This window comes from Diabrotica virgifera, chromosome 8 (assembly GCF_917563875.1).
Source record: "Diabrotica virgifera virgifera chromosome 8, PGI_DIABVI_V3a".
In the NCBI taxonomy this organism is placed as follows: domain Eukaryota; kingdom Metazoa; phylum Arthropoda; class Insecta; order Coleoptera; family Chrysomelidae; genus Diabrotica; species Diabrotica virgifera.
The window spans coordinates 207,739,491-207,752,545 of NC_065450.1; the positions used below are offsets into that span (position 1 = coordinate 207,739,491).

Here is a 13,055-nt window from a genome sequence, read left to right on the forward strand (position 1 = left end):
CCCTGAGATTTTTCTTAAATTTTATGTATGATTTGCGACAACTGACTAATTAATCAAATAAATACTAATTATTATAAAAGTAAGAGAAAGCAGAGCATAACAATATACTATTAACAAACACATTGAAAGAGATAAGAAACATGAGAAACACACTGTAGTCGATACCCAAATTACAAATTGATGAATCATTTACATGGTCGACCTTCCGTCGTGTACAAACACACATACCAGTCCCGCGACGGATCCAAACTACTCACGATCTAATATTTCAGCGATCTAGAATGTCGAGGGGCATAAACGTGCAGATAAAATAGAGGGATTCGTAAAGGGATTGGCCGGTGGCAGTCCAAATCTGTTAAAAATCACCTTCGTGTGTGCCCAGCTAATGATAATGATAAAGTTGCTCCTAATATCTTAAAATTAATTTTTGTGGATCACAACATGCAGAAAAATTTTAAAATCAAAACTTTCGAGCTGATTTTCCGGTTTCAGCTAAAGATCGCTACCGGACAAGCAATGCTATATCAAGCGATTGATTTTGACAGCGAACTATACATTTGATATGAGGGAATTTAATTTCAAACAAACGATACTTTCGCCCCAACCAAACATATATTATAACATATAGTTGTCAGCCAGAGACCGCCGAAATCTAAAACATAAATTAGTATTATACGAATTAAAACTGTTCACAGAGAACAACAACATATGAAACTAAACTGTTAACTGGCGGCCACGTCGCTCATCACAAAAGTTGTGCTAAATAACAATTCGGTCGAGGCAAAAGTTCGGCGGAGGCCACCGCCGCCTCCACCACCGCCAACGCCAGCGCCGCCCCCGTATCAAAACGGTCTGGCGCTTTTAGACAATATTCATCTAAAGTTCGCGTTCCGATATAATTACTAATACGGTTAATTGCTCTACCTGGCAGAAATACAGAAATATTTTGATATGAGGTTGAATTTTGGTTTTAATAAATGTATAAACTCTACGAAAATATTATGCAGTTTTCTGCGAATTTTGAGGATGAAAAATTGCACTCAATTTTAATTGGTAAATCGTTTATTGCAATACAGAATAAAAAATTCATAGGAATTCAATCAATTTATAGGAAATAGCTTCCCATGCAAATCCAAGCTGGCTTATCTAGTGCCAACTTCTTCTTCCTTAAGTACCGTCTCGCAAATCGGAGGTTGGAGATCACCATCACTATCTTTACTCTATCTACAGCTGCTCTGAAGAGTTACCCCAAAATCCCCAAAAAGGGCTACATCATAGAACTTGTTTTCGATTGGTTGACCAATCATCATCAGTGCTTACGTGATCTAACATGCTAACCAAAATATTGTATTTTGGTGGTTAGCATGTTAGATCACGTAAGCACTGATGATTATTGGTCAACCAATCGAAAACTAGTTCTGTGATGTAGCCCTTTTTAGGGGTTTTAAATATACTTATACCGTTTATAAAGGATTTTATTCGTTTTTTTTATAAAAGGTTTTAATTAATTTTTTGATTACAATAATTGTTATCTAAAATGTAGTAATCTTATAATTTCAGGTACCAGGGACAGCCTCCCAAACAAGAAAAACTGATCTAAACGATCTGATAACACAACTAAAAGAACAACGATCCAAACTTACAATAATTGAAGAACAATTACAAAACTCACTACAATCATCAGGAAATCATACTTTGGACTATGACTTAAGCGTAAAAACAATAGCCTCGAACTCTACAGTTGAATGCGATGAAATAATTGTCGACAGCATTAACAAAATCGATATAAACAAACTATTAAACAACACGTTGGACATAAACGACGATTTTGAGCTTGATTCTGATATAAAAGTAGATATAGTTACATTCAAATCCACTGTACTTGCAGTGACATTCAACAACCATCCCACTGATAGTATTGTCTATACAAATTTAAATCAAAGTCTTCACAATTTGGTCATAAATGGAACCGTAACGTTTAAGGATGATGTTAAGATTAAAAACACTCTCAATAACATAACAATAAGTCAAGATACGATACTTCTGAAAAATGAAGATCAAAATTTCGATAACTTGAGAGCCAGTGCAGTAAGCGCAGATAGGATACAAGCAAAAGCGATGAATGGTAGACAAATAGAAAAAATTAATGATACAGAAACAACTACGGCGGCAATAGGTGAGTATTTTCAATAGCAAACTAGCAACGTAACCGTTTATGAGACTTGTAACTAAATTCAGTATTTTAGTCTTTCAATATTAAGTATTAAATTTAACAGTTTATTTTTAACAAAATCAATGGGGAGATCCCAGTACATCAATGGGAAGATCCCAGATCTTCAATACAAACGAAGTTTTTTACTTCTGTATGATAGTTTATTTTTACTATATTATACACCTGTTAAAATATATGCCTACATGTTTATTAGTTTTGCTGTGGCTTAGGACTCTGTCTAGACGTGCCTACATGCAGGCAGATCCAACTCTGTCTATCATCATCATCAACCCGTACTCGTCCACTGCTGGACATAGGTCTCCCTCAGCTCTTTCTATCTTTCTCTGTTTTGTGCGGCTTGCATCCAGTTGCCGACAATACGCTTCAGATCGTCAACCCATCTGGTTGGTGGTCGTCCTCTGCTCCGTAGTGCTTCTTCTCGTGGTCTCCACTCGATAATACGTTTTGTCCATCGGTTGTCTGACAATCTGGCGACGTGTCCTGCCAAATTCCACTTGAGCGACGCGATTCTTTCGACGGCTTTCGATTTCTTCTTCGTTTGGGATTCGATCCCTCAGGGAGACACCCAACATCTGGCGCTCCATAGCCCTCTGAGTTATGCGAATATTGTTCACTACCTTTTTTGTGAGTGTTAATGTTTCCGCTCCATAAGTGAGCACAGGCAATACACACTGGTCAAAGATTTTCCTTTTCAGGCATATGGGTCAGTCCGATTTAAATACATAGCTCAGTTTACCAAACGCTGCCCAGGCTAATCCTATGCTACGTGGGAGCTCGCACGTCTGGTTATCTCTTCCCAACCGAATTTCATTACCCAAGTACTTATAAGATACAGTCTGCTCAATATCCATTCCATCAACAACAATATTACGATTTAGCACCAGATTAGTCATTATTTGCGTCTGGTTGATATTAATCTTTAGTCCGACCTCTAAGGAAGCCTGATATAACTTGTTCAACATTATTAAACTCTCTGTATATATTCTCATACAAATGTCATCATTTAAAAGTATTCTAACAAAAACAACCATCTTTCAGATACTACAATCTCAAACGAACCCACAACTACCATCCCCACAACAACTGCCCTCCCGAAGAACACAGTCAAGAAAATGAAAACATTGAAAGCCAGAAATTTGATAGTGGATGGACTCATCAACGATGTAGAAATGTCTGTTCTCGAAAAATACGCCCTAAAGAAAGTCGGGAGGCAAAATATTACGGGTCAGTTTTTCTTCGATAAGATTGTGACGGAGCAACTTAGTACAGAATGGCTGACAAGTAAGAAACTTATTTAATTAAAATCTAGATTGATATTGTTAGACAAAGATGCATTTAGTAAGTTTTTCATAAACCCCTGAAGTTAAGTACAGTTTGCATTCACTTTTTTCTTCTCTTTCAATTGTAGTTGGTGATTTCCTTTACCTTTTATCACTTCAGCTTCTTAATGCATATACAAAATTGTTTTAAGTTGGAATCTGTTCTCTCAGACATAATGATATTACGAAATTTCTCTGACAGCTTAACATTTACTGTCTCTTTGGCAACTATCCGGTCAAGATCACTTAGCAGTTTTTCCTGATAACTGTATCTACAACACTGACAGAGCTGTTATATATAAGCTCTCCTTCAACACTCAATAGACTTTTAATTTGACCCGTTTATACCCAGGACACTTGTGTTTATAACATATAATCATTCTATATCTACAATAAGTTCTTCTGAAGCTGCTCTACTGTGATGAAGGATCACTCAGACCCCACTGGGACGAATCCGAGACTGGAGAATTCTTATTTCTAGGCTCAGAAGAGTCAGTCATTCCTTTTCTGCCCCCGTATCCATTTTGATCCCACGACTTGCCTCAGATAGGACAGTGAATCTAATCATGAGTTCCCCAGTTGTCTGGGGCTACGTTTAAGTTACACTTCCCTACCTGCATAATGCATCCCCTTCGCACGATGGTGTTACACTCCAGATCGTAGTAGTTACAGAACCGATCTAAACAATATGATGAGTCAGTTGTGTGGCGGATGTCTCAGTGTTTGGATCATAAACAATGAATCGAACAACTGGTAATCGTCTTCCATGACTTTAATATCTTGGACTGATTATCTACATTGCTGAAGATCTATTTGTTCTGAGCAAAGTCTACCGGCTTAATTTGTTTCTTTTCAGATTCTAAGATACCAGATGCCTTGATAACAATCAACAGCCCAACCATTGAGCTTGAAAAAGCAGTTTTTACCCAAAAACTCAAAGTGAAGGATCTGTTAGTAACACGAAACATGAATGGTCTGCAAGTGAACAGAGGCGGTGAGCTTCAAGTTCTATACAAGAATGTATCAGAAGTCCAGCAGATCAACGGCGAAAAAACCTTCGATAATCTCGTACTGTTAAGTCCTCCAGAACTACGTGGCAAGAAAATGGGCAAAGCGTTTGATAGATTCAATGCAATATTGAACGTGACGAAAGATTTAACTTTAAACAAGACTATAACGTTAACTGGACCTGTTATTGTGGAGAGACATCTAAAATCCCAAGATATTATTTATAGAGAGGGTGGAATTAATGAAAGAATAGATCTTTCTGAAGTAAGTACGAAGCAAACAACTGGAAAAGCTGCAACGGAAAATACCACATCTTTAGACTTCGGCAGTACCCAGCAAAAAGACTTCGTCATACTACAAAATGGTAGTTCACATAAACCAGAAGATATTCACCGATTAAACACTGACCCAAAACTAGAATCTCTTTTAAGGGTAATACGACAAGGTATTAAGTTAACAGATGACAAAATCGATGGTACTATCGATCTTCGACTACCATTGAATGTAAAAGAAGTTGAGGCAGGTCACATCAATGGTTTGGATGCCCATACATTTGTAAGTATATCCATATTAGCACTTTTATTTCTTATATCTGGTAGCCACTTCCTATTTCTTGTGACTGTTATTTTATTTTATTTGTCCATAGAACCCATGATACTACGACAACCAGAGATAAAGCCACGCGCATGAATAAGCCTGTCTCTCTCTCTCTCTCTCTTCTACGCCTACGTCACTGACCGACAAACGCCAGGCCAAACGTTCGATTTTTAACTTGGGTTTGTTATTTTTATGCAGTTTGCGAAAGTTTTTGGAAAGCATAAAGGTATATTTTCGGGATAAAATTCTTAAATATAATTAGAAATAGTCATTACTGCCCTTTCAGCATGGTATTATTGTTAGTATTAAATCTTTGCGACTACTCTTTCTAGATTTAAAAAAAGATTTCAACATCAATTATATGACAACATATAATTTAAATCAAGATTGCTTAGAAGGACTATTCTCAGTAATACGTGCGATTGGAGGTTTACATGATCATCCGTCTCCTTTGCAATTTAAATACCGTCTTCGTAATTTTATTATGTGTCGGAACGATGAAGTTATTTCACTCTCAGCTAATGTAAGTAACCTACCAGAAACATCAAACATGTCGCTTCAAAACATGAAAGCAGGAAGCTCTTTGAATCTTGATTGTTAAAACAATGACGTAGTAGATTCAGTGATGATAACCGAACCACTCTTTAGTCAATTAAATCTTCCAGTAACTTCAGAAAATGAAAACCATTAAACAGATTTTGAAATGGAAGAGTTGTATCATGATGGACTAGAAAATTTAGGGTTTCATAGCTTTCAAGCTACCACATGAAGAGAGTTTGGGCAGTTCTACAAATAGTAACACTTCTTCCTCGTGAGTAAATAATATCTCTGAAGGGGGTTTGGTGAAGCCTTCAGAAATATTACTTACGAACTGTCGTGAACTAGAAAATATTTTTTGCCAATTCAATGGGGACACTATTAAAGTTGGCATCAAAAATTATCAAAAATCTTTATTGGAAAGATCAGTTCGTGTTAAAATATCTGGTGAAGTGACAAAAAACTATTTTTTAGATGCCGGATGTATTTTCGAATGCGAGTTTTGAACCAAAAGGTGAAAGAAATGTCTAAAATACAAAAAAAATTGCAAAAATCGTTAAGTAATTTTTTTTTGGGGGGCCGAGGGATGTGCTCTTTTTCTAGTCGGCGTAAAGCTGAGCGGGAAAACAACTAATCTCAGGGGATGACTTTTGCTTGGAAAGTCTTATGACTTTGCACCTCCTTAAACCATCTCAAGACTGCTGGGTACTCCCAACATTTATTGGGGGTGTGTAATCTTTGATTGACCCTTCTCGTGGTGGCCCTGTTGAAACTAAACTTAGCGGATCTTGACTACATAGATAGTCGATAAACAATCCCTGCGGTAATTTGCAGATAGATAAGGTTATACCTGGAGAATAGGATAGTAATATCAACTATAGTTAAAGCAACCATCAAAGCAAGAGTAGGTGGAGGCTGTCCACAAGGAGGAGTTCTGTCATCTCTACTTTGAGCAACCTTGGTAGATGATCTCAAAAATCTCTCCACAGAAGACTTTTTTGTCTAGGATACACTGACGATATATCAATCGTCATCAGGGGCAGGTTTGCCAAGCTGGTGTCTGGGAGAATGTAAGCAGCTCCAAATATAGTTGACGACCGGTGTAAATAAGAGAGACGGATAGATCAATGCTCAGAAAACAATCGCCAACTGCACCCAAAGGACAGCACTAGAAGGCTTAAAACTACCGGTGCTGGGAGGAACAGAGATTTTATTTGCCAAAAAAACAAAATACTTTGGGGTTTATACTGATCATAGGTTGAAATGGAATACTCACATCCTGAAAACCACACAGAAAGCTACTATGTCCTTGGGCAAATGTAGAAGAATGTGCGGTGAGAATTGGGGCTTATTGGACCTTTTAAAAAGGGCCAGACTAAAAAATGTAATCTAGAATTAGAAGACCAATAGATCTGAAAAGGTAGCAGTGGAATAGGCTAAACGGCCACCTCTTTAAATCCATCTAAATCTATCTACTTAATCTTGTTTTTGTAATTTTAATACTTTTTTGCAACTTTAGTTTTTTTATTATTTGTTAATAAACCATCTTTTATTTGACGCGGTTTATTTAAAGTTTTCTGTATGTCAAGAAACCTCTTAAATTTTTGCAGTGAAAAAACTATTACGTTTTATAGTACAGTACCTACATAATATATTGTATTATTTTACTGGTATGATTATAATAATTCATCAAAGTATAAATTAAACAGTGTAACAGAACAGACGAACGGCAATTTCAGTTATGTAATAACACGAGAATGTATAAAACCGTAAAACTCTATGCTTTCCCATAAGTCTCCCTACAAGTTTGTCGGGCGCTGATGTCATGCGCGCATCGGTTAAAAGTTGTTTTTGAAGTGGCTTTATCTCTGGTTGTCGTAGTATCATGATAGAACCGGTCTATGCGACACTAGATATTAATACACTCTCCTAACAAGAAGCAATAAAATATTCATTTTTTTTTTCATTATTACACTTTCGGCGACACGCTTTAATTACTATTTTGCTAATGTTAATTTTTAATAACTTTTTCAAAATGAAATAATACGTCCCATCTAAAATTCACATTCTTTCGGCTCATAATATCAATACGAAACCAGATGTTAATGGCCTGTTCAGTTTATGTATGGGAAACAAAAATTCCACATTTAATAAATTACCTTTTCATACCTCAGGGGTCACCAATTAGCGGACTGCGGTGAGCTAGTTTTGTGCGGACCGTCAATAAAATCAGAATATACCTAGTGTTTGGAAATTTTGAAAATGTTTGGCAATTAAATTTTGTACTATGTTTGGCTCAACTTATGTGAGCGAAGCCGCTTTATCAAGAATGAACTTTATTAAAAATCGGTAGAGATCTCACTTAACAGATGAATATTCTCAACTCCCTAATGAGACTCAGTTGCACTAAACTCACTCCAAACTTCAACAGGTTGTACATAAAAAAATGTCATTTTTCTCTCTGATAATTTAATTTTGTAAAGAGTTTTCCCCCTTATTGTTATACTTACTAATTACCCCAGGTTGTGGGTGAAAAAACGTGATATAATTCAGGAATTTTTGAAACCTATCAGGTGTTGTAAAGGACGATGCCAGCAATAACTTCTACTAAAATGTGACCAAAAATATTGTGAGCTTTTTTTTTAATTGCGATTTTCATTTGTTAAATTTGCAATTTTTAAAGCTTTTAAATTTTGCAGCTTAGGATATTGATTTTAGAGAAAAACTTTTTGATAGAAAGTTGTAGTAAATTAAAAAACCTACAATTTGAGCTATGGTAAGTTTAATTTCGTTTATTGGTTATTGCAAAACAGCATGCGAAAGGTCCAAAATGGCCGTTTTTTCCAATTGCGTTATTTATTGTACAAATAATTTTTTTTTATTTTTTAAAACTTTAAAATGAAGATCTTTCAATTCCAAAAATAAAAAAAAAATTGCAAGGCCGGATTAACGAATTTGTTGCTTAGATATTATAAATTGTTTATCCCAAGAGGTCAAACGTCGAAGGCTATAACTTTTTGAAGAAAAATCGTAGAGAGTTGTAACATCCAATCTCCTTCTATAGAGTTATATTTTCACATTCTGATGTAAATAAATGCGTAAACCATTTTTGAACCTCTAATTTTTGGGTTTGAAAATAAGGGGGCAAATTTCGTTATAAACATTTAGAGCTGAAGCGGCCCAGTACATCCTATGAGTTTTTAACTTACAGATTATTGTTGCTGAAGGGGAAACGAAGATTTATTAAACAAATAAAAAATTTCTACGACCAGCTGAAGCCGAGCTAAATGTTGGGTTTGAAAAGAGGGCAAATTTCGTTATAAACATTTAGAGCTGAAGCGGCCCTGTACATCCTATGAGTTTATAACGTACAGATTATTGTTGCTAAAGACGAAACGAAGATTTATAAAAAAATAAAAAAAATTTACAACCAACTGAAGCCGAGATAATTGTTTATTATTTCTTAAATCGTAGTGCCTTTATTTATAACAATTAAGAAATTATTTTACAGTCGTTGACTAAAGAAAGACTTATATTATCTTAAAATAAAAATTATTATAAACTATAATTACATTTCATTATTAAAAATTATTTTTAAAATCGGTGCTTTTGCGAGCGGCCGAATTTTGCAAATCGCCCGGACCTCGATTTTTGACCCTTCGCTTCGTTATCGATCATTCGCTATCTGTACACTAAACAGATACGAAGCGAATACGTTCGATAACGAAGCGAAGGGTCAAAAATCGAGGTCCCGGCTCGCTTCAAATCCGCGCGCTCGGAAAATTTTTACGTAACTTGTATTAAATTTTGACCGAAAACAATTTAATAATATTACCATTATAATATACAGTGTATTTACCACTGTATCTATTTGTTTTTCTTGATAAACTTTTATATGTGAAATCTCATTTCTGAAGAAATAATATTACAAAAATGATACATATAACTATATTTTTAATTTTTACATTGTTATACAGGGTGTCCCGAAAAGAATGGTCATAAATTATACCACACATTCTGGGGTCAAAAATAGTTCGGTTGAACCTAACTTACCTTAGTACAACTGTGCTCATAAAAAAAGTTACAGCCCTTTGAAGTTACAAAATGAAAATCGATTTTTTTCAAGATATCGAAAATTCTCAGAGATTTTTTATTGAAAACGGGCATGTATCATTCTTATGGCAGGATCACCTTAAAACAAAATTATAGTGAAATTTGTCCACGCCATAAAAAATTTATGGGGATTTTGTTCCCTTAAACCCCCCCAAACTTTTGTGTACGTTCCAATTAATTCATTATTGTGTTACCATTAGTTGAACACAACGTTTTTAAAATTTTTTTGCCTCTTAGTATTTTTTCGATAAGCCAGTTTTTATCGAGATGCGGCTTCCTTTTTACTATATTTACATAAAAAATTTATGGGGGTTTTGTTCCTTTAAACCCCCCAAATGTTTGTGTACGTTCCAATTAAACTATTATTGTGGTACCATTAGTTAAACGCAGTGTTTTTAAAACTTTTTTGCCTCTTAGTCTTTTTAGTCTTTTAGTCTTAAAAGTCAACTTTTATCGAGATATGGCTTCTTTTTCAAAATGTACCAAAAAATTTAAGTTATAAATAAATTTTCAGATTATTAACAGGTGTCTATAATCATACTGAACCATATACAAATAGGTGGTGGATTCGACAAATATTCAAAATATCTCGATAAACACTGGCTTATCAAAAAAGTACTAAGAGGCAAAAAGTTTTAAAAATATTGTGTTTAACTAATGGTGCCACAATAACAATTTAATTGGAACGTACATAAAAGTTTGGGGGGTTTAAGGGAACAAAATCCCCATAAAATTTTTATGGGGTGCACAAATTTCACTATAATTTTTTTTTAAGATGTTGCTGTAATAAAAATTCCTCATGTCCATTTTCAATAAAAAACCTCTAGGAGTTTTCGATATATGAAAAAAAAACGATTTTCATTTTGTAACTTCAAAGGGCTGTAACTTTTTTTGTGTGCACTATTGTATATAGGTAAGTGAGGTTCAATCAACCTATTTTTGACCCCAGAATCTGTGGTATAATTTATGACCAATCTTTTCGGGACACCCTGTATAAATATAATAATAATAATGTTACTTCTTATTACACAATATAAAACTTTTTCCTCTTGTAGTGACTATACGTTTTGGATGTTGGCGACCATCATGGCAATTTGGCAAACCCCATTTGGAAACTGAGAACCAGGAAGGCGAAGGATTACCTTGCTAGAAAATTTACGTACGTCGTTCAACACAACAACTACAAATCTTTTTAGAGCAGCAGTACCGATTTAGTGTGCAAGTACAGATTGCCATGATGGTCGCCAACATCCAAAACGGATAGTCACTACAAGAAGAAAAAGTTTTATAATGTATAATAAGAAGTAACATTATTATTATTATATTTATATAACAATGAAAAAATTAAAAATATAGTTATATATTTCATATATATGTATCATTTTTGTAATATTATTTCTTCAGAAATGAGATTTCACATATAAAAGTTTATCAAGAAAAACAAATACAGTGGTAAATAGACTGTATATAATAATGGTAATATTATTAAATTGTTTTCGGTCAAAATTTAATACAAGTTACGTAAAAATTTTCCGAGCGCGCGGATTTGAAGCGAGCCGGGCGATTTGCAAAATTTAGACGCTCGCAAAAGCACCGATTTTAAAAATAATTCTTAATAATTAAATGTCACTATATTTTATAATTATTTTTAATTTAAGATAATATAAGTCTTTCTTTAGTCAATGACTGTAAAATAATTTCTTAATTGTTGTAAATAAAGGCACTACGATTTAAGAAAAAAGAAACAATTATCTCGGCTTCAGTTTGTTGTAGAAAATTTTTATTTTTTTATAAATTTTCGTTTCATCTTCAGCAACAATAATCTGTAAGTTAGAAACTCATAGGATGTACAGGGCCGCTTCAGCTCTAAATGTTTATAACGAAAATTGCCCCCTTATTTTCAAGCCCAACATTTAGCTCAGCTTCAGTTGGTTGTAGAAATTTTTTATTTTTTTATAAATCTTCTTCTCGTTTTTAGCAACAATAATCTGTAAGTTAAAAACTCATAGAATGTACAGGGCCGCTTCAGCTCTAAATGTTTATAACGAAATTTGCCCCCTTATTTTCAAACCCAAAAATTAGAAGTTTAAAAATGTTTTACGCATTTATTTACATCAGAATATGAAAATATAACTCTTTAGAAGGAGATTGGATGTTTCACCAACTCTCTACAATTTTTTTTTCAAAAAGTTATAGCCTTCGACATTTGACCTCTTGGGATAAACAATTTATAATATCTAAGCAACAAATTTGTTAATTCGGACTTACAATTTTTTTTTCATGTTTGGAATTGAAAGATCTTCATTTTAAAGCTTTAAAAAATAAAAAAATTATTTGTACAATAAATAACGCAATTGTAAAAAACGGCCATTTTGGACCTTTCGCAGGCTGTGTTGCAATAACCAATAAACGAAATTAAACTTACCATAGCTCAAATTGTAGGTTTTTTTAATTTACTACAACTTTCTATTAAAAAGTTTTTCTCTAGAATCAATATCCTAAGCTGCAAAATTAAAAATCTTTAAAAATTGCAAATTTAACAAATGAAAATCGCAATAACAAAAAAGCTCACAATATTTTTGGTCACATTTTAGTAGAAGTTATTCCTGGCATCGTCCTTTACAACACCTGATAGCTTTCAAAAATTCCTGAATTATATCCTGAAATCGACCTATTTTTCACCCACAGCCTGGAGTAAATCATTAATTTTGAAATTAAGTAAGCTGTAATATAAAATTGTCATGTGCATTTTTTTATATTCATTTCCTCTCTACTATATGTTAAATAGAAGTACTTTTCAGATGTGCATTTAATTAAAATAATTTTCAGATTTAATAAGTTTGCAACAAACACCTTGCATTGAAACTAATGTAGAAAAGATAACATGTTAATAAGCATTTTGTACTGTGATTATTTATTTTAAATTCCCAAAATTGAAGATGTCTAAAAACTTCATTAGCATTCAAAATATAAATTCCTAATTTTTAAAATATTCTCAGTAACAATTTACAATACTGCTGTTTTCAAAATATACTGATAATAACATCAAAACAATACACAATGAATTTATATTTTATTTATTGCACCAGGAAAACTTACAAAAAAGTATACAGTAACCAAAAAACAATCACATAGTATTAGTTTTCCTTTCCATATTAGTCCAAGTGTAAGGCCACTTTCGAATGAAAAATGTTTCTGACTCGATTTCTTTGCGGATTCCTGTTCAAAAATATCCCCTTTAAACAAAT

At 33.8% G+C, this 13,055-nt stretch overlaps 2 protein-coding genes across 3 annotated transcripts in view; one reads left to right on the plus strand and one right to left on the minus strand.

Moving 5' to 3' along the window:
- Positions 1–13,055, plus strand: part of LOC114331049 (uncharacterized) — a 527,814-nt gene that overhangs the window by 246,847 nt on the left and 267,912 nt on the right. The window contains exons 10-12 of the mRNA XM_050659330.1: positions 1,561–2,176; positions 3,272–3,514; positions 4,409–5,115. Coding sequence (XP_050515287.1) covers positions 1,561–2,176; positions 3,272–3,514; positions 4,409–5,115 — 1,566 coding nt within the window. The remainder of the gene's footprint in view (positions 1–1,560; positions 2,177–3,271; positions 3,515–4,408; positions 5,116–13,055) is intronic.
- The window catches only part of LOC114331039 (RWD domain-containing protein 2A), a 515,824-nt gene that overhangs the window by 224,598 nt on the left and 278,171 nt on the right, over positions 1–13,055 (minus strand). The gene's annotated exons all lie outside the window — the stretch shown is intronic.